This window comes from Chaetodon auriga, chromosome 2 (assembly GCF_051107435.1).
Source record: "Chaetodon auriga isolate fChaAug3 chromosome 2, fChaAug3.hap1, whole genome shotgun sequence".
Classification (NCBI taxonomy): domain Eukaryota; kingdom Metazoa; phylum Chordata; class Actinopteri; order Chaetodontiformes; family Chaetodontidae; genus Chaetodon; species Chaetodon auriga.
This window is the reverse complement of record NC_135075.1, coordinates 8166416-8194245: the sequence shown is the minus strand read 5'-3', so window position 1 is coordinate 8194245 and position 27830 is coordinate 8166416. Positions and strand designations below refer to the sequence as shown.

Genomic DNA, 27830 nt, shown 5'->3' with positions numbered 1-27830 from the left:
ATCCACCCCTTCATGCATTCATCCAGGCCACCCGCCAGCCTCCACCATCTGAGACGTTGGGTAATTGGAAGTGGGAGCTCCCATTATGGGGTGCCAGTGGAATGTTCCAGTTCTAGTCCATTAAGGAGAAGGTTGTTTTTTCTCCGTCACATTGAACAGACAGGTCTGAGTCGTCCCCCTGTGAGCACCTTTCTCAGCTGGGCTGGGGAGTTAACTGTGATTGCAAAAACATGACATGATGCACTCCATACAGATGCATGCACACACATATCCTGACATACAGAAGGAAACTTGTTTTGTCATTATTAATTCAGATGGACTGCCATTTGATTACACCACTGCAGGGTATATTCTTAAGTTCTGCAGCGCTGTCAGGAGGAGACTTGTAGCTTTTGTAAACCGCAATAGCCAAATGTTTTACTTTGGCAGCAGCTTTGAGGGAAATGTATGTAGCATACTGTGAGAGCCTTTATTGACTCACCCACAGGATAGAGTACTATTGTTGCCTTTTCCACCATCTGGTGAAGTAAAGCCACACATATTCCCTTAACATTCTTGCACACTCGCATATATTTTCCTCATGCACTTGCGTTATGTTCATTTCAATAGCATTGGTTTCTCACCGTTCCTGGAAATCAGGACAGATTCAAGTGATGGAAATGGAGGTCAGGAAGGTCCTTGATCCTTCCTCATCAGTGGCGTAACATCCGGACTGTGTTGCTGTCTCCTGTTTTAGACGTCCATGTATCTGCAGATGGCCCAGGCCAGAGGAAGGGCTAGCCGCGCAGCTGAACCCAGCGCGGTGCACGAGACACTTGGACTTAAGGTGCGATGTGGGCCCTGTCTGCACCGCAACCCTGCACACTGCCTGGGCTCGTGGTCACCAGCAGCACGCTCCCTCTCTTTGTGTCTGAGCTCATTTTGTCAACACCATCATTAACTCGGCCATCATTTGTCTCCATAACATTTGGCATGCATCTTTCCCAGTCCGTGCACAATCTCAAAGTGTTGTGTGATGTGGAATTACATTTAATTTCACGTGATATTGTTTCTCCAGTATTTCACCTATATTTTCTTTGTGTAAGCCTCATTGTCTGAGCACCCTTTCGTATCTGTCATTGTCCTTCTTGTGCTTTGCATTTTGTGCTAAATGTCATATTTTGCATGAGAGCTGGGTTATCAAGTGGAAATGGCTTTTCAGGCTGCTAAAAAATATCTGTTGACTTTTTCGAGGCACAAATTTAATCAAACAGGCTTTCACTGCTGTTCAATGCATGGCATATTCATTTTTAATTTAGCATATATTTAACATTTATTTAACAACGGATACCTGAATCATTCATCCCGCTTATCTGAGACAATGCAGGATGTCCCACCCATCAGTCCTTCACCCCACTGAGCTCTTCACCTTCTGTAGGAATGTGGTGCAGTCGCTCCCACAGAGGCGGCAGGACTAGTCAGCATCTGACCCACTCCCACAGCAGGCTCTGTTAGCCCAGAGCAAACACCAGCCATCTGTAGCCAACTAGCTGTGCTGTATAGGAAATAAAAGAGCCACATACTTGAACATGTCTCCAATGTTTGAGCTCTCCAAGCACTTTAAAACAGAGAAAGGGACTTTTGAAGGACATAAGAGCTTTAGGTGAAGTGGGACACTTAGAAAAAAAAAGATTTTCTAGTCCAGTTTTTCGCTTTTGTTTTTTTTGTAATATGTTGCAACTTTTCTGAAGGGTCATATTTTACGACAGGGTTGTAAAAACATGTTCAGGGCACAGTTTCCCACTGGTACACATAAATGTTTGTGACCTTTTTTACACGTCAACATCTGGCATGGCTGGGAGTGAGCTGCCAGCACCTTCTTATTTGCACGCGTGGTGATTTTAATCAAAAATGAGTAGGGAATTGCACAAGGGTGTGTGTATGATCCAATGAAGTGAATTTGGCACAGTGCCATGTTCTCTTCCCTACTTTAGTGCTGATGGACAATGACAGGGATGTCTCCATCTCTGTACCCGTTGGTGTAACATGCTCTGGTCTGTGAGGCGGAGCTACAGGACATGTCATTGCATGCTACCGATTCATTTTCCCTGACTCTCATACGCAAATTCCTGCCAATCACCTTTCAGTGCTTGCGTGCAGGGATGCCACGAGCAGTGAGCATCAGTCATCCAGCCTCCATCCCAGGTTTGTTTTCTCTGTGCTGGATTACAGGTGTCAGCAGTAGGCCTGCACAGCCATAGGCACAGAGAGGCTGAGAGATATTTGGCATGCAGCTTATTATGCCGAGAGAAGCAGCCCACGACACATTGTTTTCCGCAGCAGAGTGGCATAGAGATGGATTAGAAATTCCTTGCTTTCCCCGCATGTATTTTTCTGTATGAACGCACGCTCATTATTCTAATACTTCATCCCCCATCAGGCCGTATAGGTCCCACAGGAGTCAGGGGGAGCACATTTGCTGCCTCATTTTCCCGACACAAGGGAATCGCAGTGACAAGATGAAGAGCACTGAATTTATTGCCATCTCCATATGATTTTCCATTTCAGGAAGAAATCTTCCATTTGGAGCCGGGCAAAGTGGAATCTGGGAAGGGAAAGTGCTCCTATGACCCGAAGCTCAACAGCGTGTCAGCTTTGATCAGTGAGTGTCATCTGGGTTTGGTCACATGAGGGTGTAGGCATGGGTGCAGTCTGGCCCAGCGGCCTTCATAGCAATGGCAGTGTCATCCCATATGGATTCTTCATCTTTCATCTCCTGTTTCTTTATATGGCCTGCTTTCTGCTCACAATTTATATTTTTGGAACACTTTGTTAACAGAAAATATTTATCGTCTGCTATTGAAGATGAAGTCAAGAGAGTCAGGCCGAGTGTCCTTTCCATCCTGTCCTATTTCCCACAGTGAGCTGCTTAGTCTAATCAGCCAAATCATTATATCCTAAGGAATGTTTCCTTGTTAGGGGGAATATGGACACAGTGATATGTGCTATTAATATGTGTATCCCTCACTTGGGAATTTCACTGTGACTTCCAATCAAAACACTTTTTGGGAAAATATTTCAGTGCTTCTATCACCATTTGAAAAGTAAAATGTTCTTTATTCCCATCCCTGAAGTATTAGCATGTGTAAATGGCCGAGATCATTTACTTGTAAACCATGATACAGAGGGGCGACAAATTAAAGGTAAAACCAGAATAAAAGCATAATGAATGCAGCTCTTCCATTAAGGGAACGAGGGGCTACTGAATGGTTTGATGAGTATGAAAATGATGTCAATCTTATGCTTTTACCTTTTACTGCAGTTGCCAGATCTTAACCTGGTGGAACACCAATGGGAGTTTTGGAATTGTCATGTCCGATAGCATTCACCACCACCTTCATCAAAATGTTAAATGAGGGAATATTTTTTGAAAAAATAGGTGGTAATCCCTCCAGTAGAGTTCCAGTTGGAGAATCAGTGCCAAGGAAGCTGTTCTGAAGGCTTATGGTGGCTCAGCACCTTACTAAGACACTTACGTTGTTTTTTCCCTTTAGCTTGCCACCCATTTATATGCACTCTTTGTCATAATGTGCGTATAATGTTCAAATAAAGTCATTTTGGCAAATATCAAAAACACATGAGGCCATCTATTTCCCACTTTTGCTCACTATCTATCCATCCTGTTATTGTAAGCATGTAACATGGTTCAGTGTGGAGACTGTAGCTTATCATCTTGTCATCTGTTGTAGCATTCATGAAGGCAGCGTCCTCTGTCCCTTTGCCCAAGGTCATATAGTCAGGTCCAGACCACACAGTTGCCACCAGTGAAAGGCGATCTCCCCTCTGTGGGGTGAGACAGCGGGTGTAAATCACTGGCACTGCTTTCCCACATTAGCGCACTGCCAGCTGACCAGTGTGGAACCAGTACTGTCATCCAAGATGGATTTGCCCCCCACTTCCACCAGTTAGCGTCATACAAGGGACACTGTAGTTAGTGTTGATAAGGATTAAGAACCCTGTACCACAACAATAGATTTACCATTGACCACTGTCTGTTCGGCTCTGCACCACATTAGACAGCCCGCCATCCATGGACATTTTAATGATACATCATCAATCTCCATATAGCACTGCCAAGGACCATGACATTGAATATAATGGTGTCAGGACAGTGTTTTTTGTTTCGTCTGCTACATCTCCCGCCGTGTCCTCACTCCATCTCTGAGAGCTCTGACAGTCACACCTGCTCACCAGTGGGGCCCTTACAGCAGCTGGAGAACCAACACCTTGCCTTCCTGTGGCTTAACAAGGCTGCTGTATACATTTGTCAGTCTGCACACATGGATGTGCTCATATTTTATGTCTTTTTGGAGAATGTGTGAAGGCTGTTTCAGGAAGTTTGAGCACTGGTTTTGTTAACAATTCATTTTATGTGTCCCATAATAGTTTACTGGTTTCTTCGGAAGTTTCCCGGAAAGAACAATATAAGTTGGAACTAATTGCAAGGAAAATAGGGGCAGTAAATATAGTAAATGCGTTTATTTGAACCTTTAATAAGAGAAGTAGAAAAAGAACTTGAAAATACAATAGTAGTGTTGGGTTTACAAGCAACTGATCTCCAAAGGAATATCCTTGACAGAAAAACAACAATCTTAAAGACAGAAGAACTAATAGAGCGTAAGGGATGGAATAAATATTGTCTTTGTCTGCTCTAAATGTTAGCATGTCCAACTAACTATTGTATTACCTCAGGAGTAACGTAGCATTATTTCCAAAGGCAACAAGCATATAATTAGCGACATTATTTAGGGATGTCACAGGCTATGTTAGAAATAGCTGTTTGAATAAGTGACAGTTGTCTTCTCAGCAGACAAAATCCAGTAGCTGGCTCAAAATAGGAAGTCTGGTCTTGTTTTCTTCTTTCACTGTAAACTGCATCGTGTGCCATGCTGAAAGGCAAAGCTTGCCAGGCAGCAACAGTAACTAAGGAGGATGGGGCTTGGTGAATAATCAATTAAAGGCTGTTTCCATTTTTCCATAGTACAGTTACATTATCAGTTCCTTTCTAGGAAAATTTAAGAAGCAATAGGACCCATGAAATAAGGTAGCATCCTGCTCTAGCCTTTCGAGGATTGGCCGCTTGCATCTTGAGTAACAGTATGATCCACTTATCATCCGCTTTGTCTCTAAATGAAGACAAATGTGTAGATGGAGACTTTGTTATGCTGAGCCTCTGTTTTGTGGTTCAAGGAGTCCTGAGTTGTTGGGTTCTAAATATACATTTTGAAATAAAAGCCGTGGTGTTTTGTGCCAAGGGTGGTGCTGGAATAATGTCAGAGTCGAGGAATTTCACTAAACTGAACTGTTTTCTCTCTCTCTCAGATGGTGAACTGTATGCTGGGGTCTATGTTGACTTTATGGGAACAGACTCTGCTATTTTCCGTACTTTGGGGACAAAGACTGCCATGCGAACAGATCAGTACAACTCCAGATGGTTAAATGGTAACTGTCCTATTTCACCTAGAAATGATACACAGGGCTTTTATCCAGCTTGTTACATGATCCACTCGGGGTTCGAAATGAATAGTTGAAATGTAAAGATTCTGGTGTTTGCATGTGTTTAGAATCCTTCAACAAGTGATAAACAGGAAATGCTAACAGTTTAGAAAAGATTTCAGCCAGAGATTTCAGACTGTTTATACAGGATTTCAGCCAGATGTTTCCCCAAGCTCATCCTCTGCCTAATCATCTCACCACCTCTTCTCCTCACAGACCCCACTTTCATCCACGTACATCTCATCCCAGACAGCGCGGAGAGAAATGATGACAAGCTGTACTTCTTCTTCCGGGAGAAGTCCTCCGAGATGGGCCAGAGTCCTGTGACCCAGTCCCGTATAGGACGCATCTGCTTGGTGTGTACACAGTGAGAGGCGTGTTTGTTTTGCGGTGTAAACATAATGAAAAGAAAACTTGCATCGATATAAAAACAGGCTGTAGACTCCTGAGGCGAGTCACCCACTGTGTTTGAATGTTTACGGGCACAGAACTAGTATTTGGCCAACGCTGATGTGCTGGAATCCACATGTGTCTTTAACCTCCCTGTCTACAAAGCATCCCTCTGTCTGTGAGACTGCCCTCTGCCCTCTGACCCTGTGATCCTCTGACCTCTTCTCCCTGGTAGTCCTAAAACACTTGAAGCTTTTAGTGTATATGGCAGCGAATAACTCACTGCCTTAAAAAGAGCTCTCTTTTAGAGTCCTTCTCCGTTAAACTCCTGTGTGCCCTAGAAACACAAAGTGAGCTCAGCAACAGCAACAAATAACAACAAGTGCCTCTGGAAAGCTTATAGGGCATCTTACAGTGTTTATACGGTGTGAGTCTGAGTCTATGTGTCCCTTACGGGTTTGCGTGCATGTTGGAGCATTACAGCGGGTGTATGAGCAGGGGTACGAGTGAGAAAATGTGGCGTACGTGTGCTTGTCGCCTCAGCTGTTCACCGTTGTATTTATTTGAGGGGGTCAGGCGCTGACCCGGCACACAAACACTCATCCCCCTCTCAGTGGGCTCTGCTGCAGGACTCCAGAGACCCGGTCCTGTCATTCTTACTTCGACACACATCTGGATACTCTTACTGCCATTCACTGCACGCTGCACACCACCAAAAATACACTCAGCCATATATTGTAATTGCACTGGAAATTATGAAAACATTTCAACTCCCAAAATGGGAATCATCACGAGTGCATGAAGACTGTGAAGCCGACAACCAGCCTTTAGAATGAAATATTAAAAGGCTTCCTCATTAAAGTGCGACATCCTCTAAAGATGCTGATTATGGAGGAGGACTCTAAAGCACATACTGGCCTCAGCTCTTTCTTACTGGGGTAGATTCTGGCCTCGCTCCACCACAGATGGAAGAGTCTAAATAGGAGGAGACAGTGTTTACCATCTCACCCACCCCTCCCTCCTTTTAGCTTCCTGGCTTTGCAAAGCAACGTGTACTGTATAGTGTGTGTGGGTGGCTCCACCTGGGTTTGTTTTCAGTAGGAAGATAGTGGAGGATGTGAGTTTGAGTGATGGAGGAACTGTTCTGTGTCTCCACCCTCTCAAATACAGAATGATGATGGAGGCCACTGCTGTCTGGTTAACAAGTGGAGCACCTTCCTGAAGGCCAGGCTCATCTGCTCGGTGCCAGGGGCCGACGGCATGGAGACGCACTTTGATGAGCTCCGTGAGTACAAAGACCTTGAGATTATGCTGTGGTTCCTTTCAGTCTTTTCAGTTGTGGTAATCTCGAGTTTACTCGGTGGGGGTGGAGGGTGTTGGATGGACTTCCTTTCAATCAAACATGCTGTCAGCCAAGTGATGTCTTTTCCTCTGATTTTTCTGTAGGTGGTGGTCTGTCTCGTGGTCTATTGCCAGACTACATCCTACACATCTAGGGCTGCAATTGACGGTTATATTTATTATTGATTAGTCTGCAGATTATTTTCTCTATTACCCGAGTAATCATTTAATGCACAAAACCCCCCAAAACTATAAAACAAAAAGCATTGTTATTTCCCAGCAACCAAAGTGACATCTTCAAATTGCTTGTGTTGTTTGACTGAATAGTCCCAAACCCGTACATATTTTGTTTACTGTCATATATGACAAAGAAAAGCATCAAATTCTCACATCAGGATTATTGGCCAATATGTGTGTACATACAAGGAATTTGACTGAGGTTTAAACGTTGCACTAAATGTACTTGCATAGAAAAAAAAGACATACAAAAGACTGAACAATAAGTTGAATAGTGCAGAAATAGAAAATAAACTTTGGTAACTGGTCAGCGAATCATTTGATCTTTAAACGCATTGTTTCCTGCTGCGCCTGAGGAGCAGAGGTCTATTTTGTTTTCTGAGAATGTTTGGGTGTTTAGAACAGCAAATGTAGACACTTATACATATCTATGTGCTGCAGATATTAAAGCATTGTTGCATCAATCTGTGACATGGTGTAGTGAAATTCCAAAAATCTTTCCAGAAACAATTAGTACTTCTATTGCCTCCAGTAAAGGCTTTTTTATGAGCCAAGAACTTTTGTTACACCCAATTTTTTGAAAGAAACTAAATCCATCCCTTGTGCTGTTAATCATTTTGACAGTAGGTATCAAATGACAAAGGAAAAAGACGAAAATGACATGACTGAATTTATTTCAGACATATTCACTTTCAGGTTCCTGTCATGTATGATCACATCTGAAATACTAAGTAGAGAACAGTCTACTGTAATTTCTACTGCAGCACCTGCCAAGAGTGTACTTGTGCAAATACACTCCAGACCTCAGTCCTTGGCCTATATGGCAGCCCACTCCCATCATATGGCCCATACAGCATACTGTAATGGGAATGACACACATAATCCCACCACTGAAGTTGGTATTTTGTCTCAATATGTCTGAAACAAAAGTGTCTGTTTTTGTGTGTGTGTGTGTGTGTGTGTGTGTGTGTGTGGCAAGATGGCGGCCAGATCAGATCACCACACAGGAATGTCTGTGACTGTGAGACCACAAGCCTCTCCAGGGGAATCTCTTTCTCTTTCTGTCTCACAGCTTCAAAATAGAGCCAAGAGTGATAGGGGACTGATGCGTGAGGCTACTGTTGCTCTTGAACTAATCTCAAGAATGAATAGTGCCATGCCTGTTGAATCTGATGATAGTCTTTTGTCTCTTTATCTGGCTTTTATCTTGCTTCCTTGCTTTTATCTCAATCTGCCTGCAGCACTAAAAGCAGCATTTTGTTGTTACAGGTGACATTTATTTTATCCCTCTTTGAACAACTGAAAAAGCGACACACACACTTGAAAACTGTGTGTGCAGCCACTTCACCTAGATGATATGAAAGCGGTTCTGAGTGGGAATGGGCTCACTTTGCCTTTACAAATGAGGGTGCTGTCGTTACTGGTCAGGTCAGCGCTGACACGGACGTGCTGTGCAGACTGGTTCTGTTCTCTGAGAGCCGGAGAATCGTCAGTGTCTGATCATGAGCTTGTTGTGGAACAGCCTGGTGAAGGACTAAGGGCAGCCATGACAGGATGGACATGCCCATAGAGAAGGAAAGACTGAACATGTCAGTTTGCAGAGCAGCCATCCCTGCCAAAGACTCCTGAAGGGGATAGTGAATTGGCTATGATTGAGTTTGATGCTACTGAACTCACATTTACTGTCTCATCTGAATGTTTATAAAGCTGTCTTGCTGGAGAGTTTGTCTTTACAGAGAGAGTGGAGATTTTAGGGTTTCACAAGGGCAAATTGTTCTTTAACTATGCACACTGGATGCATATTCAATGTAGGTCTTTGATTTAATAGATGGATGCCTTTTTTTCTCAGAGTTAGATACAAAGATTGTTACTCTCGTGACTGTACGTATGTCAGTATGAAGCTGGAGCCAGGAGACAGCATATAGACTCGAGACATCTCTATAAATCAGTGGACTCCAGGAATTCACAGCACCCAACCTTTGAAATATTCCTATAACCCCCCATAAAACCACTAATTGTGTTTTTTACTCTTCACTTGTTATGGTGCTGGAACGTGAATGTTTTACGGGTGGACTGAGCTAGGCTAGCTATTTCCCCAACTTCTAGTATTTATGCTAAGTTAAGCTAAGCGGCTGTTGGCTGTAGCTTCATATTTACTTTATAGATATGAGAAAGGTATTCATCTTCTCATCGAACTCCTGGAAAGAAAGCTTATACACATATTCCCAAAATGTCAAACTACTTCTGTCAGAGTCTACATACACATGGGGTGTAGTAAAGGAGAATCGTCAGTGTCAGTGTAGTAAAGTTTGCTGAAATGTCTAGACCAGCTGTATTCCTGCCGTGGTCATCTCATGTAGAAAGCCATCACAGCGAAGCACGTTTGAGACCTGGGGAGTTTTTACAGTTGGAATATGTTGCACTTATTGGCTCTGCTTGACAACTTTGTACCAAAATGACCCACACTGATTTAAAACACAGTGTTGAAATGCTCTTTTTCTCAATAACATGCAGAAATAGAAAGACCCTCTTGCATTTTAGATGTGGAACACTTTAAAAACAAGTCTACAATCAATAACTCGAGAGATGAAAAGGCAGAGAGCAAGAGAAGAGAGACACATGGAGAAAGAAGAGACACAAAGAGGAATCGACAGCAGCTTGAGAAAAAAAAAAATCCAAAAGCTGATCAAGTAGAAAATGAAATCTTTTGAGAGGAAATAAGGTATATGGTGGCTGAGATTTTACTGCCATAAAAACATAGGAAATGGTTGTGGAATCTGGATCCTTTCCTAGCTGTTATTAACAGGCAAGATCCCCTGGAGCTAAGTCATCACTGCCCTGTCAGGACAGCTTTGATTGCAAATGACAAGCTTTTTCTCTGTGTTTTTCTGAAGCCTTGATCTGTTTTTAGCGACTGTTCATGATAGCTCTATCTTGGCCTCAGTGGTATCTTGTCCGCATACACGCACACTTGCGTGTTCTTGTGTGCAAATTGACCATTTCTGCCGTACAACAGCTGTATGTCATGACAAGGATCATCTGCTGTGTGACACCGGTGCAGCCTGTCGTGCTGCATCCATGCTAACCCATGACCGTTCCACCACTCTGGTTGTGGCAGCTGTGGAAGATGGCATGGTGGTGTGTGCTTGTGGGTGTGTGCGTGAGTATGACTTTGGGGAATTCGGAGCTACTGAGAAAGAAGGATAACACGTGTGCTATCTCTCAGCTTTATCCTTTTCTCCAGGAATGAGCTCACGGCTGCAGATAGTCCCCAGAGGAAGACTTGACTGTTCAGACTCACGAATGTGAACATGACCAGAGCCCAGCAGCTCAGATTCAAACACAATGCTCACCCTCTTCATGTATCATTCTATCTACATAGCAGCCTGACAGCTAATTTCTCATGCTGGTCTATGAGGGACTTAAAGTGCATAAATCTGAATTGGTACACTTGGTTTTTGCATCAGTCAGTTCTCCCTCTGTTTGCTCACTTTCTGAGCTCTAATACTCATATTTTTAGCTTGATCCCTCTGTCTCTCGCTTGTTGACTCTCTCGCCAATCATGACTTTACTCTGCGTCATTTCCCTGCACAAATAGGTTGGGAGCACATTCTCATTTTATGCTAAAAGTCCTCGTCCTATTGTTGGCAGTGGACATGCCTCCTGGGACTAGTATTTAGGTCAGGTACCGAACAAGAGAGAGACTTATCACCCGTCACATGTTTAGTTCCTCTTTATTTGTTGCGGTGGACCTTTCCTCAGTATCAACAAAACGATCATCTAAATCAGGCAGTTCCCAATGTCAGGGCCCTGTAGGACAGAGTATGTGAGCGTTCATGATTTAGAGACTCCCACAATTGGCTTAAGAGTATATGATGCAGCTCTCCTTTGGGAGAGAAGAGATATTTTCCTTCCCTTGAAGTGAAAGACATGAACTATGGATGCAGGAAGAGGAGAATCTCACCATATCGTGTTTAAATTTTCTGTCTCCCTCTAAGCAGTCTCAGGTGGTTCAGCAATCACGTTCTTCCAGTCTAGACAGTAGAAAACCAGACTGTTTGATTTTACTGCTCCTTTCTTAAATATCATGGCTCTGGTGCTTGGATTGAATTGCTTCGTTTAGGATTGTTAGGCCTCTCAAGGTTTAGTTTCAGTGTGTTATCTTGTCAGTAAAAACTTCACCTTACATGTCCTTCCTGAGGCCATTGTTCACTTTCCTGTTGCACAAAGTTGATTGCTGTGGTTTTACAGCTACTGCTTCCATCAGCAGGATATTAGAATGGCAGGAGGGCTAGGTGGACCGATGACACTCCCATTTTTCTGTTATTTTTGTTTTTTAGATTCGATTAGACTAGATTCAGCTTTATTGTCAGTGCACAGACTACAATTACTGAGACGGTGAAATGCATCTTATTATTTCTGTTTATAAGCTAATGTTTAACATGCTTTTCGTTTATTTAGCTGCACTACCAGTGTGTTAATCTAGTGATGCTAATGTCATTCTGATGGTCGTTCAATTTTTTATTTATAGTTTTTAGTGAAATATGCATATACCTGTTGAATGAAGCCATGAAATTTGTTTTACACATTCATGCCCCCTTCAGGACGAATGGGACATTTTAATTCATCCCGTACTTTTTGACCAAAATTAATAAAGTTCCCATTAGCTTCAGCTGTACTTTGCGGTTAATGCTAGTTAGCAAATGTTGTTCTAACATGTGAAATTAAGATGTTTAAAATGGTAAACATTAAACCCTCTAAGCAGCATGTTAGCATTGTCATTATGAGCATGTTAGCGTGCTGCATTAGCATTTGCTCAAGGCACTATTTTGCCAGTAGCTTCAGTGTTACTGTAGGTTCTTAGTCTTGTTTTGAATTGCTGTGGACAAGCTGAAGGCAATTACTTCACACAATCACTTAATAAGCAGCACAAAAATTCCCACATGAACCCCTGACCTTTTTTTCTTTTGGTGCAATTATGGATTTCAGGGACTCTCACAGAAGCATAAAGACATAACACAAGATCCCACTTTGCTCATTATCCAAATCCAGTAGTGGGTTCCATGTGTTTTCAACAAAGATGAAGGTTCATCTTCTTTGTTCCTTCTGGAGATATCTAGCCTAAAGGTCTTTTTGGCTAAGAGAGATTGGATCGACTGAAAGCTGTGTAAATATTAGTAAAGAAGAGTGCTTGTGCTGTGGAGCGTGATGTTTCCTTTACCCAGTCTGTTTGTACTGATGTGATTTTCTCTTTTCTCTTACAGGAGATGTTTACATACAGCCAACACAAGACACAAAAAACCCTGTCATATATGGAGTCTTCTCTGTCTCTGGGTTAGTATCCTTTTATCAAATACTGTACATACTTATATGTTGAACTGCCTCTGTTTTAACTTTCTTTTTTTTTTGTGAGACAAATTTGACCCTTTTTCTTTCCCCTCCTTTACTTTCTCTTTCCAGCTCTGTCTTCAAAGGCTCAGCAGTTTGTGTCTACTCCATGGCCGACATCCGCATGGTCTTCAATGGACCCTTTGCTCACAAGGAGGGTCCCAATTACCAGTGGGTGGCCTACACTGGGAAGATCCCCTACCCTCGACCCGGCACGGTGAGTTTCAAATACACGTCAACTCAAGAGAGCAAGCTGCCATAACAACCATTTCTCTCTGACTTAGATCTCAAATGGAAACCATCTGAACAAGATGCAAGCATCAGCATAAGCAGACTCATAATATGACTGTAAAACAGGATCACAAATCTGCTTTTTTAATGATATTACGTCAATTTTATTTGGATTTTCATCCAGCTCAGACTGTTAATGCATCTTTTTCTCTTTCAGTGTCCTGGGGGTACGTTCACCCCCAACATGAAGTCCACTAAGGACTATCCAGATGAAGTGATTAACTTCATGAGGAATCACCCTGCCATGTACAATGCTGTGTACCCGGTACACAAGCGCCCCCTGGTGGTTCGGACCAATGTGGACTATGAGTTCACCACCATCACTGTGGACCAGGTGACAGCTGCAGATGGCAACTACGAAGTGCTCTTCTTAGGAACAGGTGAGTATTTCATAAACTTTATTTTTGATTTCACTTAATAGAAATCAGGAAAGGTGACAAATGTATATTTTTTTCTGCTTTTTAAAATCATCACCACTTTATTAGGGTTATTTTTAAGTACCTAAGGTTTAGATGAAGTCAGTTTGAATTCATGAAACCTATGATCAGAGTCAGAATGGAGAAGAACAGTCTCAGTAGGAAGTTGAACAGCAGAGAAAAAATCCCCCGATGGAAATAAATCCCATGTAAGTGGAGGGCTTGTCTCCCCTGCAATCATTTATCATTAGAAGAAAAGCATTCTTGGCTTTTGTGGGTGAGCAGAAATTTAACCAATCAAAGGGGTTGTATCTGCTCTGTTCACATGAAGTTAACAACAGGAGAATTGTACCTGGAGGGCAGGGGTGGATCCACAGATCAACAGGAGGGACAGATAAGAAACAGGGGGTGAGAAGAAGGGGGGTGTACAGTTTGGATATCCATCACCTTAATCTTGCCCACTGGTGTTAGAAAGATTATCTGTTTGTCTTCATGCCTTGAACCTTTAATAAAGCCTCCGTATGACAGCAGCAGCCACAACACAGCATGCAGCCCTCACATGTTGCATGTGACGCCTCTTAACTGGCCTCTTTGTTCATGTAGCATTACAGGGAGGAGACTAATGGGTTTGTGTGCGATGGTGGCCACTGTGGAGGAATGTACGTCCTTTAAGCTGTTGTCAGAGGCAGCCATTCAGCCCTGCACTGGGGCTCAATGCAGGAGTCATAATAAATCTCAGGTAGCCTGCTCGCAGGAATGCCTAACACTTTACAGAAATCAAACATGCCAGAGAAGGCCAGGGGATGTCTTATGGCATCCAGATGAATGGGTCAGGGCAATAAGGGGGCTGAGGATGACAGAAGAGGTTTTCCACGGTGGCGGCAGTGAGTACACTAAGTGGAACAGAGCTTGACGTCATTGAATACGGGTTAAACTGGAGAAAAGCTACGTAACAGAGGTGAGAGTACAGTGGAGCCTGTTCATATGAGGATTATCCCTTGTTGGAGGTTGCTGAGAGAATAAAATGGGAATCCAATGAGCTGTTGACAGGCGGAGGGCAGGGAGGTTGCAGGTGTGTTGCTGACAGGTGTGTGTTGTGCTCCACAGACAAGGGAACAGTTCAGAAAGTCATCGTTCTGCCCAGAGATGACCTGCAGACTGAGGAGCTGGTCTTGGAGGAGGTAGAGGTTTTCAAGGTGAGCTTTTGTTTTTCACACTTTTTCCCTATTATTCTGTCTCTGACTGTACTCTGTCTTACCTTCTGTGCACTCACTCATTTTTCTCCACAGTTTTGCTTGTCCTTTTGTCTTAATGTTCTTGTTCTCTCTTGTTTCTATGCATACACATTTTCATCTCCTACAAAGATAAAACTACTCACAATAAATTATTTTCTCTATCAAGGTCCCTACTCCGATTACAACCATGAAGATCTCATCCAAAAGAGTAAGTATATTCCTTGCTCACATAAAGAAGCAATCTTCCAAAGAAAGGCAATGAAATGAATGCAGTTTGCAAAGGTCATAAGCTACACGTATTCAGCTGTGTTTCACTGTTACCTCCCTGCATGATTCATAGAATAGTTGCAAGTCTGAGGGAGACAATGAAGAGAGAAATATGGAAAGGACACTGGACATTTAGTGCTGTCTTTCAGTGTGATTAAAGTACCTGGCCTCTTCTACATGGTGTGACATCATTCCACAGACAGAGAGTTTGTATTACACGCAGCCTGCCAGACTGATGAATTTCAGACAGCTGATCATAAAATTATGATGGCAACATGAGAGAGATGAGCTCAATCTTCTCCCAGATGCTCCAGAGCCTGCTGCTGTTTCAGCACAGTGCAAGACTAGATTTTACACTTAATCTCATTTCATCCATCTGGGTTTGTGAAGTCCTTGTATGAAGCAAATCATGGCCACAAAGATTTTAATCTTATGCTCTTTCTGAATTTGTTCACCCTAAAAACTTGAAATTGACCATTGAAGATTTCAATATTGGCCATTATTTGCCTTCATGTATTTGACTCCCTTCCCTTATTTCAGTTTCAGTATCAAAGTGCTCTCCAGTGTTGTGTATAACATCATTTTCCATCCTCTCTTCCTCAACAGCAACAGCTGTATGTGTCATCTGTGGTAGGGCTGACCCAGTTGGCTCTTCACCGATGCGATGTGTACGGTGAGGCCTGTGCCGACTGCTGTCTGGCCAGAGACCCTTACTGTGCCTGGGATGGCAAGTCCTGCTCCCGTTACTCTGCCTCGCAGAAGAGGTGAGCACCAGCAGCGGTGTTAGCATGGGCTACACTAACCTCATAACTAACTGACTGACTCAGTTTGTGTTGAATGATGCCGAAATTGGACCTGGATGGCTGAATGGCTGTTTAATGGCAATGTAATCTGTTTTAATAGTATGTTCATCCTAGTCTTTGGGTAAACTGTGGTTGACACTCTAATAACACACTACTAATAACTCGTATACTTGTGATATTGTAAGTTTAACCAGTACACTATGTAAATTCACATCCATGTAATGACACAATAACATAATGGGATGGTGGTTTGCGGTTTGTGTTGTTAAATTTGATGCTTTAATGGTTTTATCTGTTGTTGAATGGCTTTGAATGGCTTGCGGTTGCTTTATGATTTTTTTCTCTCCTTATTTGGCAACACTGGTCTGACCCCTTTAGACGTAGCCGGAGGCAGGACGTTAAGTACGGGAACCCCATCCGCCAATGCCGAGGCTTCAACTCCAACGGTAAGACGCCTGTTCTTCAACCTCCTGAGTTCTCTTTTCTGCTTCTATTTGTTTATTAATGACCTCAGAGGGTTGGATATCTCATTATTGCTGCTCCAAACAGCTCATGGTTTTCATTGTTGTGGGCTGTAATGACTGTATTCTGGCAATTTTATTGTAATCTGTGAAAGCTGTTTTGCTAAAAGAGCTTTGATTTGCCATAACTGAGATTTTGGTTGTAAGGAGTTCATGGTAATGAGTGTTTTGGTTGCCATGGAAATCCCTGTCTCTCTCTCTGCCCTGCAGCCAATAAGAACACTCTGGAGATGGTGCAGTACGGAGTGGAGGGAAGCAGTACCTTCCTGGAGTGTCAGGCCCGCTCTCCACATGCTGTCATCAAATGGCATCTTCAGAGAGATAACAGCGACCGCAGGAAAGAAGTGAGCTGCCACGTAGTGTATTTCTGATGTTGATGTTAAGATGTTGGTTATACAAGCATATTGTGTTTGTGAGTACTTTACTCAAATGCATATTCATCCAATTCAAAGCACAATATAAACTCGAACCTGAAGTATTGAAATGACTTGAACTTCACTGACATGGGTTGGTGGCAGATGAGTATTTCCACAGATGAACATGAAAAATTTCTTTTGGACATATCCTTATGAGGGTGAGGTCCACTCTACAACCACAGGATTTCATTTTATTTTGTTACGTTGTCCTGGAGAGATGGAGATTTATATGCAGTATGACACATTTGAAGAATGACTCCGTTGTAATTCTTTTCCGATTATCTGTTAACACAATTAAGGGATTCAGGCTCTGATGAATGAATGATGCCTGATTTCTCACACAGACCTTCGACTGTCCTCAGGCCCAAGGGAAGAACACATAAGGGGGACCTGTGAAATAGCTCTCTGCTATGATATATAACCCTGAGGCACTAGTTAAATTTTTATTGTGAAGCTATGTAGTGTCGCTGCTTCTCTTTTATTGACTATTCTGTTGGATGGTCTGTATTCCCACAGGCAGAGCCGACTTTGCTGCTGCCTCGCACATCTGATTCTGAGCTAAAAAGCTGTCATTCACCTATTCAGTTTGCTGGGTCTGGATATACAGAGAGGGATGGACTAATAGTTACTGTTGAGAGTTACTGTTTGATTATATTTGAATTGACTGTCTTTTTAAAGGTTCTACATATGAGATTTTGACCATTAGTATAGCAACAAACAACTATTAGATGTAGTGGAGTAATGGTGTCCGGAACACTTCCTTTGAATGTGTTGTGATCTGAGCTTCATTGTTAATGTGATGGGAGAGTGCTGTTCGAAGCGTTCACCTGAAGCCATCAAACCTCAGCTACCTAAAGCATATTGTACCTGATTTGTTATGTAGCTAGCTCAAGTAGGAGAGTTAGCAAGTTAATGATTATATTACAAGGATTTTGGTCACTCAGCAGATCAAAGGAATAGCTCCTTACCAAGCTGAATATGCTACTAATGTACAGCGGGGGAAGAACAGCATGTAGAGCCCGAATAATTTCACATCTAACTGAGGGTTCATTTTGACCAAACCAGAGTTTTGGTGATTTTTATTTGAGGAAGTGTGTTGTACGATCATCTGCACCCATTTGTTTTGGTCTGAGATGCTGGCGCTGTAGTGTGACATCTTGCAGCAATGAACCTTTGTGGATTCTAATCCGGCATGCCAAAATAGAAGGGATATAAAGGAACATACAAGGAAGGTTGAATCGAGGGCAGCTGGACTTGATTGTAGAAACTTGAAAAAGGTTCACCGCTCATCCAAGGGGCTTCTTCAGTCCTAACTGACAGGTGGGGAGTCCCAGGTTTTTAACCTCTGTGCGGTTGGTATTACAGTTGTTGAAACCACATGGGAGTGGCTGGCTATGTGAATGACAGTCGTTAAGGTTGTCACACAAGGCCAACTTTTTGTTAGTTGTTTTTTTAATTTTTAGTTCAAATAAAATGATTAATTTAGGTATATGGTTAAAATATTATGTTATGAATGTTATCTTGCATATTTTCCAGGCAGCTAATTGTGTACACTTACGTATGGGGGTATAAATCACAGTAGAAAACAAGTCAACACAGAAAATTAATCAAAACAAAATCCAGATGATTTGTGTGTAAGCCACAACCATGTTCTGTGTAAACACATACAGATACAAGTACAGATATTATGGTGTATTAAACTGATAGTAGCTTTGTATTACACCTCGAAGACACACAATGCCACATCACAGGTGTTACATCAGCTGGTTTTGTCTCTACAGATGCGTTCTGATGGTCGGGTTTTGAAGACAGAGCAAGGCCTACTCTTGCGGTCTCTGCAGCCATCTGACTCTGGCATGTACCAATGTACGGCCACCGAGAAGAACTTCAAACACTCGCTGGTCAAGCTGCAGTTGGTGGTGCTGTCGAGCCGGGCCGTTAACAATGTACTGGTGGAGGGCGGAGGAGGGTTGGTGCCGTCTGCTCTCCACTCCAGCAGCACCCAGTGGACCCCCAGTGCAGGCCAGTACAAGGACCTGCTGACCATCCTGAGCCAGCCAGAGATGACCCTGATCAATCAGTACTGCCAGGACTACTGGCAGTTTGGAGACCCGCTGATGGGTGCCCTCAAGGCCAAAGACCTGAAGGAGCTCAAGGAGCAAAAGAAGCCCCGCAACCGCCGGCATCATGGGGATGGGGAGGAGATAGAGGAGCACGAGGACGTAGAGACATGAGGAGCACAGCTTTGTGTCTGAAACACCCTCAACCACCCTTCCCCCCAACCCTGTGAAAACTGGGAGAGACTCATTGAGAGTAGCAACATGAAAAAAATCCACAAACCGAAAAAAAAAAAGCAAACTGAGAAGACATAGGCTTACAAACAAAACCCCACCTACATCCTCTCAAACAGTAAGATATATGATACACAGTATTTATTGTAGGTTGTATATAGTATCATTCTGTGGATTTCTTTGTACTTATAGAAAAAAAACATGCTCTTTGTGTATAGGTACCTTTGGGGCAAACATTATTGTTATTATTGATGTTGTTAATTTTATTGTTGCTGTTACTGTCATTACAAAACTCATCTGTCAGCATCATATGACCTTGGCGACTATTTGGAATGTGTTATCAGGCATGTAAGCTGTTAGGAGCAAGCTCCGAGAAGCTCTCTGTAACGGGGAAATGAGATGTTGTTAAGGGGTGATGGGATCTCTGTTGTTTCGTGCTTGCTTTGACTCGATGCCAGGACTCTTTTATTTCTGGACACTCCAGGAATGCCTGTGATGCAACCTCCTCGTGGCTACATGAGGGCAGAGACTTAATATTGCAAGGGGACCATCGACTCGTGGTCCCAGTTATTGTGGGGAAACAATCTTTTCTCCATGGGAATCCAGATGTTCAGATTACTGTTCAAATATTCGCACTGGTATATTTGGGCCTTCTAATAGGAACCTTTTTTTTTCTTTTTTTTTTCTTATATTTCCCTCCTGATTGGAGGATTGATTGTAAAATGATGCAGTATCGTTGCAACAGTGCGTAGATACTAATTCTGACTATTTAAATCCCAATTGTACTTGTGAGTAAGCTGCAGCTTCTTCTGGCCATGAACTCAAGTTTAAAAAAGATACATAGATGAAAGAACAAGCACCGGATCAGTTCTGAAATCTGTTGAGAAATATTATGGTGGGTTCTTTTCAAACACAAACATCCTTTGAACTGAGACTGAGGTGCAATAAAGGGTCAAGGTTCTGCACAGAGGGCATTATTCTTTTACTTTTAAGGGACATTGGCTGGGGCCAAACACTACAAGCACACTCAAACAAGTTATAGCTGGCTTATGTAAAAAACAAATCCAATTTATGACGAAAGAGGTGCCCAGATCAGGCAGCAGTTGTTAGCTCTGAGCACACGAGACATCTTTTGTTCTTTCTTTCTTTGACATTCATATGTGGAAAAAAATAATTGCCCATATACACAACAGAGCATTGTATCAATGTTGTGACACTAACCAAAATATTGGGAAGCTGGCTTTCATTGTGTGCATGAACCTGTATTTGTACTGTAATTCTGATAAGATACTGTGTGGTTGTTTTTTTCTGTTTTTCATCTCTCGGGGTGTACAGTATGGTCTCTGAGGGACGTTCTCAGTACAGGAAAATGTTGAAAACAAATGCTTTAAAGATGCCCTCATTTCAAATATACCCTGTATAAAGCATGATGCATCTTTTCATTGACAAATATATAGATTTTGTCAAAGTATTGAGTGAAATTATCTTGGGTATGTGCTTGAATAGCACATAGTAAGCATCATTTAAAAATCATACAATGGCATATTCAATATGTAGACAAAGACTGTTTGAACTTGATGATAGTGCTGTTATTAAAAGATGAGTGATAGTTCTATTGATTAGAATGGTTATGCTCACCCCAAGTACAGTATGCTATTAAAAAAAACTTCTCCAGGAAGTAGAATTAATGGCATTTTCATGTATAAGAATATGTGACCCCCCCAAAAAAAAACAAAAAACAAAAACAAAAGAAAAAAATTCACATCATTCTGACATTTTGAGGCATTTAATACAACATGTCTAGCTTGTATTCAGGCTTTACAAAAGTCATCTTGAGTGCCTCTGGGAAGATGCATCCATAATTCATACAGGGGGTATCTGTATCTGCTCCTCAGTTTGGGATGCCTGCATTCCCAGAATCAATTGTAGCTCTTGACTGTCTCCTTCAAATGACACCAGGGGTTATACAGCAAAAAATGCAAAGAAAGGTTGTACAATTTGTTGGTATTTTTAAAAATGTGTCCGTAGTTTTTGAGTGTTTTGTTTGTTTTGTATTTTTGCATCATCAGACTTTATGGAAAAAAGAAAAAAACTAAATGCACAGAGGTGATGTTATTGTAATGACTTGTGTAAATTACTCTATCTTCCCTTTCCATTGTTGTTGCTGACTAATAAATTAAAGCTCTATATTTTATAAGAATGGAATGCTCCCCCCCTTCATTGTGAATGGCTTGATACTGGATGTTTTCCATGTTCTGCCCAGAACCCTCTGGATCCTTGGAATAAAGTTGTACCTGTTAAAGAGATATGTATGCACATTTGTATAAAATATACACACTGCATTTGTGTTTGTAATACAATCATGGCAAGGTGAAACACTTGCAATGGAAAGACACAGGAGGAGATCTGCTCTTCCTCTGGACCTAGCAGGCATGGATTATGTGAGTTCTTAATCCCCATCAGTTAAAATGTTGAGAGGATTCTTACTTGATTCAGTACTTGAAGGTTCATTAATGGAGGTTTTAAGTGTTAAATAGTGCTAGACAATCAGAATAGACCTCTTGGGAATTGACTGGGTTGTAAATCAATGCTAATTTCTCAACAAGTTGGCCAGAGGCACACAGTCTGCCTTTGAGAAACCACTATAAACACTCCATCTCATATTTTCAACAGCTCAGTGATATAGTGCAACAAGCAGTGACAAAACAGAGTTATTATGCATCACACTGTATTCTGTCTTCCTGATTTTACTTTTACATACAAGACTCCTTTATGTCATTCATTCTATAGGCATGTCACAGTAGGAAATCCACAGGTGGAAATAATTAAATGATGACTGTGTTATATTTACGTGCTTCAGTGGCTCTTACTGTATCACTGTTACTAGTAGCACCTGTCCTACAACAAGTTGAAATGTCTGTCTGCAGACCTCATTTGTGGAGATCCCAAGTCTGCAAGCCAATGGGAAGAGTGTGTGGTCCCCAGCCATGAGGCGTCTCATTTCTGTCCTGGTTTTCAAAAAGCTTCATTGAACCAGATTTTCTCCACTTAGAAGCAGCATTAACATGATAATATTTGTCAGATAGGAAACATAAGCTAAATACTCTTTGTGTGTTAAGACTACATTACAACCCAGATTCCAAAAAAAAAAGCTGGGACGCTGTCTAAAACATAAATACAACAGAATTATTTTTGAAGATATACTCACTGGAAAACAGTACAAAGACAATATATTTAATGTCTGACCCCATCAACTTCATTGTTTTTTGTAAATATTAACTTATTCTGAATTTGATGCCAGCAGCATGTTTCAGCAGCAAAATACTGGGAAAGTTGTGGAATGCTCCAAAAACACCTGTTTGGAACATTCCACAGGTAAACAGGTTGATTGGTAACAGGTGATAGTATCGTGATTTGGTATGAAAGGGGCATCCTGGAAAGGCTCAGTCATTCAAAAGCAAGTATGAAGCGAAGTTCACCTCTTTGTGAACACATGATTGTATAAAGGAGATTACTACATGGGCTCAGGAACACTTTGTTAAGCTGTTGTCAGTAAACACAGTTTGTCTGCAAATGATTGAATTCTGTTATTATCCTTTACACAAATCCCAACTTTTTTGGAATCAGGCTTGTTCCTAAATAAATACTGCCTGGTTGACGTTAGGTAAAGTGCAGGTTATGTTACCCGACTGGAGAAGTTCGGAAATATAAAACCACATCAAACAGCTTCAAACATAATATATCCTCTCAAATGAAACTAAAAACATAAATCTTTCTTGCTATTTGACTTAAATGAATTACATGTGCTTAAACTCACACTGCCTTCAAAAGTTACATAAAATCCAAAATTAAAACACACACACAACATATCATAACATATATTTTAGAGTATGTATAACTTGTGCCTGCTCAGCATGAGAATTGTAACGTAACTGCTCTGATAAACAAATATCACTGTATACAGCAAGCTAATCTTTGACAGCACACTTGCTGGATGACATTTTTTTGCTGACATTAAGTTTGAAGCTTCTCTAGTTTTTTCATACCTTGCTAAGTGATAGTGCTAGTTAGAGACAGCAGATGAAGCTACATTTGCCTCGTGGGACTTGAGCATTTAACTTTGACATATAGAATGTTATTTGCTTTTATGCTTTTGTGGTATAAAGGAAAGCGATATCACATTTCTCAGGACTCGAAAGGAAAGAGCTCAATTTCTCAAATGAAGTCATGTGACTTCAGAGAACATAATGGCCAGAAATGCAGAATTAACACCACAACCTGATGCACCTCCTGCCTGTGTGCAGACACCTCAGCCTCAGCCTTCTCACTTGTACAGTGAAAAGGAACGTCCAACGAGGCTGATGAGGCATTGAAGGACTGTTTTAATACAAATGTGTTACAACCTCACACACGCAGGCCCCCTACCCCAATCTGTCCCTCACAACAGACCAGGTAAGTATAGAGCTTGAGAGGATAATGGCAAGAAAGGCTGGGGGTTAGGATGGCAACAGCTCAAGCCTTCCTGTGCAGACCAGTGATGGAATGAAGTTGGAGTGCACAGGGGTGGACCACCACCTCACAGCATGGATCACAAACCACCTCACCAGCCAACCACAGTATATGAGGATAAAGGACTGTGAATCCAACATGGGTTTCTGCAGCACAGGAACGCCACAGGGAACCATCCTGGCTCCCTTCTTCTTTACCCTTTTCACTGCAGACAATATGCACAAATCAGCAAACTGCCACCTGCAAAAGTTCTCTGAAGAATCTGCAATTGTCAGCGTCATCACAGAGGGGGATGACAGTACAGAAAACTGATTCAGGGTGTGTGGACTGGTGCTAGCAGAACCATCTCTCTCTGTAGGGAAAATCAAAGCCATCAGCCATTTTCTATGGTGTGGTCTGCTGTATGGGGACATGGCATCTCGACTGCGGACAGACTGGTTAAGAGGGCCAACTCTGTCATGGTATACCCCCTCGAGCCATTGGAGGTGGTGGGAGGAAGAAGGATGAAGGCTAAACGATCAGCCTAACGAAGAACATGTCCTACCCCATGCAGGACATGGGGGCCCCCCTCACTGGCAACTGCTTCTGGCCTACTGATGGGGGCGCTGCTGAGGGGACGGCTCTGGCCTGGATGGCTGGAGGCCTCCGCACCTTGGTGAGGGGCCTTCTGTCTGCCTGGGTCGGGGTGGTCTCGGGCGGCGCCCCCCAGTCATGAGCCGGGGGCCCTCTCAGTGTGGATGGCCCCCAAAGGTGGCTTACTACTTATCTTGTCTGTATGGGTGCGTGTGCATGTGTGTGTGTGCGTGCGTGTCTGTGTGTGTGTTTCTGTATGTAGTTATGGGGGCGGGAGGGCTGGGTTTTCTTCTCTGTTGTTTTTAGCCTCTGTGAGGCACTTTGTGTTGCTTTTTAAGTATGAAAAGTGCCATATAAATAAATAAAGTTTGAAGTTTGAAGGACACTGACAGCACTGGGAAGCTCCTGCAGTGACAGACTGCTTCACCCCCAGTGTGTGAAGGAGAGCTACTATAGGTTCCTCCTTCCTGCTGTTGTCAGACTTTACAGTGAACACTGCTCCCAGCAGACCACATACACCGAAAGTGACAAATTCACTCATGTGCAAGATCAGTGTACAAAAATCTGTGCAATATCAACATTTCCTTTGCACGATAAAGTGATTCAACCACTCCCCCTACGAAACTTACCTGAGAAACGACATTATGATTTAACACCATTCTCTTACAGTCAATGGGGTCCTAATCGAGGGCATTATGGCCTACAGTTTTAACTCAGTGTTCATCTATTGACCATGAATCTCTATGTTTCCAACTGTCAGCTGTATTTTGTCCATCCCATAATGAGTCATAAGGAATGTGTGATGGGAGTACATGAGAGCAAGTTGGGCTCACAGCACCCGAGGGAAACTGGCTGCTGCAGGTCAGGACTGAAGTGTGCTTCAGTCAAACCCATCAGTGTTTCTTCACCTCATAAAAGCCTTGATGGTGGAGCTGACCCCTGATCAGCCCAAGAGTGACTCACATTCTCCCACAACAATCTAGGTCAGGAGCAAAGTGGCAGAGAATAGGGGACAAAGAGAGGGAAAAGGCTAACGCCATGTCAGCATACTAAAGGGTTTAAGACACAGAACATCCTTACATTACTTGGATTAATAGAATATCTTCAACTGCAACATAGATGTGTTAGTGTGTACATAAAATGCTTCTGCAAACCTGTTTTTAAAGGTGATGACATGCAGCATTAAAAATACCTTGGTGTAAATCACACATCAAAGAAATGTGAGAATGAGTGCAACACTGCTAGCTTCTATAGCAGTAGTTCCCCAGCTGGGGTGTGGGACACCAACAAGGGGTCATCGAGACAATCTAAAGGCCTTTTGAGGAAAAAGTTTTTAGATTTGTTCCAAATGATTACATTCAAAGGCAGGACAAAAGGCCTGAATCATACCAATGGATATATGGCAAACACTTTGGGTCAGTCAAAGGCAGTCGTGGTGATGCATTTAAGGATGTAAAGAAATCTGAAGATATTATTCAGTATGAGCTGCACTCTGATCAAACAGCATCAAAATCCAATTGACATAATATGCCCATCACACACAGAGTTACTGCATGAAGTGGGCACTCTTGTTGAATTGTCAATTCTGGAAAAATCCCAGAGTCTCGCAAGTATTGATGCTGGACAGGCATCTGACAAAAAACAAGGCTGGAGATGTCTTAAAGGGACATTTCACCCCAAAATCAGTTTTTTTTCCTCTTACCTGTAGCACTGTTTATCTATCCTGTTTTCCTGTGAGGTACCGAGCTCTTGAATATCAGCTGTAACAATATCTGCCTCCTCTCAGATATAATGGAACTAGACGGCACTCGTCTTGTTTGAGACAAAATGAGACAAAAAAAAAAAAAAAAAAAAAAACATTTGAAAAACTAAACAGCAGTGTCTCTTTCCATAAATCATGAACCGGTTAATCAAAATAATCCACAGATAATTTTGTGAGCTGTTTCATGTAATGGAATGATTAAATATTAATGTCATCCTCCTCACGTTGCTATGAACTAATCCTCACAAGCTAGCAGTGTTAGACCAGAGTTAGGGGTGTAGCTGCATGACTCCTTCTTGAACAGTAATTGAGTCATGATTTCTAGAAAGAGACTTCACTGCTTAGTTTTTTCAAATATATGTTTTCAAACAAGTCTCAAACAAGTTGAGTGCCATCTAGTTTCATTATATTCTAGAGAATGCAGATATCTCTACAGCCGATATCTCTAGAAATCAACAACTCATACCAAAACAGCCTAGATTCAGGCCTCTCAGGCACACCTGTGTTCTGCAGGTCTCTATTGTTCCTCAAAATTAATTAAATTTTAATGAAATTCAACAAACACAATGTCACTGGATTGGCTGATAAAGGTCACCAATCCCATGAAGGTTGCAGGCAATTCTGGTAAACTGTCAATCGTTGATGAACAGTATAATGTACTGCAATGTAATGTAATGTCTTAGTGCTAAAATGCTACACATGGCACCTTCAAGCATAAATATTTAGCCACTATAGAATGCTGTAACAAACTGGGATCTGAATAAGTAACAAGCAATGAATGTTTACTCAACTCTCAGCCCAACTCATATGTTTCATAATTCATGCAGGTTAAAACATAATGAGCCAACTGAAAGAGGCAGTGATGCAAAACATGCTGTCTACTTGTTTTTAACCGCATGCATTATGAATAAAAACGGATCAGAGTAGAGATAACATTTGCTCCTTGTTTGCATGTGTGCTTTTCTTTTCTTCTCTACATACTCATGTCACACAGACTACCCTTGTTTGGTGAATATGTTCCTCATTTAATATGCATCTCACAAAGGCTATCCCACAAAAAGAACTTCATCTGCACAATTCCACCACGATAACACATTGTAAAATGTGGAGATGAGAACATGTCTGGAGACACCTTTTCACCGAGTATGGGTTTGTTTCAGGACAATAGATCAGATGGATTTGAAAACCATCAGGGGACATTCCAGACATCAGATGACATCTGGGCTTCAGAGAACTCTTTTGTCCCCCTTTTCATTCTGTCCCATAGACAGGGCTCTGTTCCCTTTGCTTATCTGATCTCTACCAAGGAGCAGCAGTGCAGACAAGGAGAGTCAGGGAGGGAGTTTCACAGTTCTAATACAGAGGACACCAATATTCAGGGTCAGTCTCCCCCACAGTGGCTGTTAAAATTACATCAGTATCATCACCACATCACTTCAAATCCATCCACCTCCGCCTCTGAATCAGAAACTGGCTTAAAACCAAGAAGCTGATCCACACTTTGGAAATTCAAAACTACCCAGAACAAAGGTTGACCCATCAGAATCTGATCAGACATTTCTGTGCACCATTCCTCGCAGCACAACAGAGATGTATTTCTGTGGGCCATTATCTCCACAGTGGCATATCACATGACATAAAGCCAAGCCATGGCATCACTAGCACCATTCAATTGACTTTCAGATGTGGAGTCCAGCTATGTGTTATCGTTGAGTCTGATCTGGTGCTGGGTGGCTCAGTGGCAGTCGTGGCATTCTCTGGTTATCTGCACCGTCTCTCTCAGAGTGGGAGCTGCTGGACACTTACTGCATTGTTGGAGCTGAGAGACTCAGAAGTTGGATAGTGAGAGACAGAC

General features: G+C 42.2%; 1 protein-coding gene across 4 annotated transcripts in view; it reads left to right on the top strand.

Annotated features, from left to right (window-relative positions):
- Positions 1-21428, top strand: part of LOC143334071 (semaphorin-3F-like) — a 59471-nt gene extending 38043 nt beyond the window's left edge. Inside the window, exons 6-19 of one of the 4 annotated variants that reach the window (XM_076752603.1) lie at positions 737-826; positions 2548-2641; positions 5362-5481; positions 5752-5891; positions 7096-7210; positions 12768-12837; positions 12964-13108; positions 13340-13562; positions 14706-14794; positions 15000-15041; positions 15707-15864; positions 16282-16349; positions 16635-16768; positions 18622-21428. In XM_076752603.1, coding sequence (XP_076608718.1) covers positions 737-826; positions 2548-2641; positions 5362-5481; positions 5752-5891; positions 7096-7210; positions 12768-12837; positions 12964-13108; positions 13340-13562; positions 14706-14794; positions 15000-15041; positions 15707-15864; positions 16282-16349; positions 16635-16768; positions 18622-19074 — 1941 coding nt within the window. In that variant the 3' untranslated portion in view covers positions 19075-21428. Of the gene's footprint in view, positions 1-736; positions 827-2547; positions 2642-5361; positions 5482-5751; positions 5892-7095; positions 7211-12767; positions 12838-12963; positions 13109-13339; positions 13563-14705; positions 14795-14999; positions 15042-15706; positions 15867-16268; positions 16350-16634; positions 16769-18621 lie in introns of all 4 variants that reach the window. The other 3 variants (XM_076752593.1, XM_076752620.1, XM_076752611.1) reach the window with 3 other exon arrangements.
- The last annotated feature ends 6402 nt before the right edge of the window (positions 21429-27830 follow it).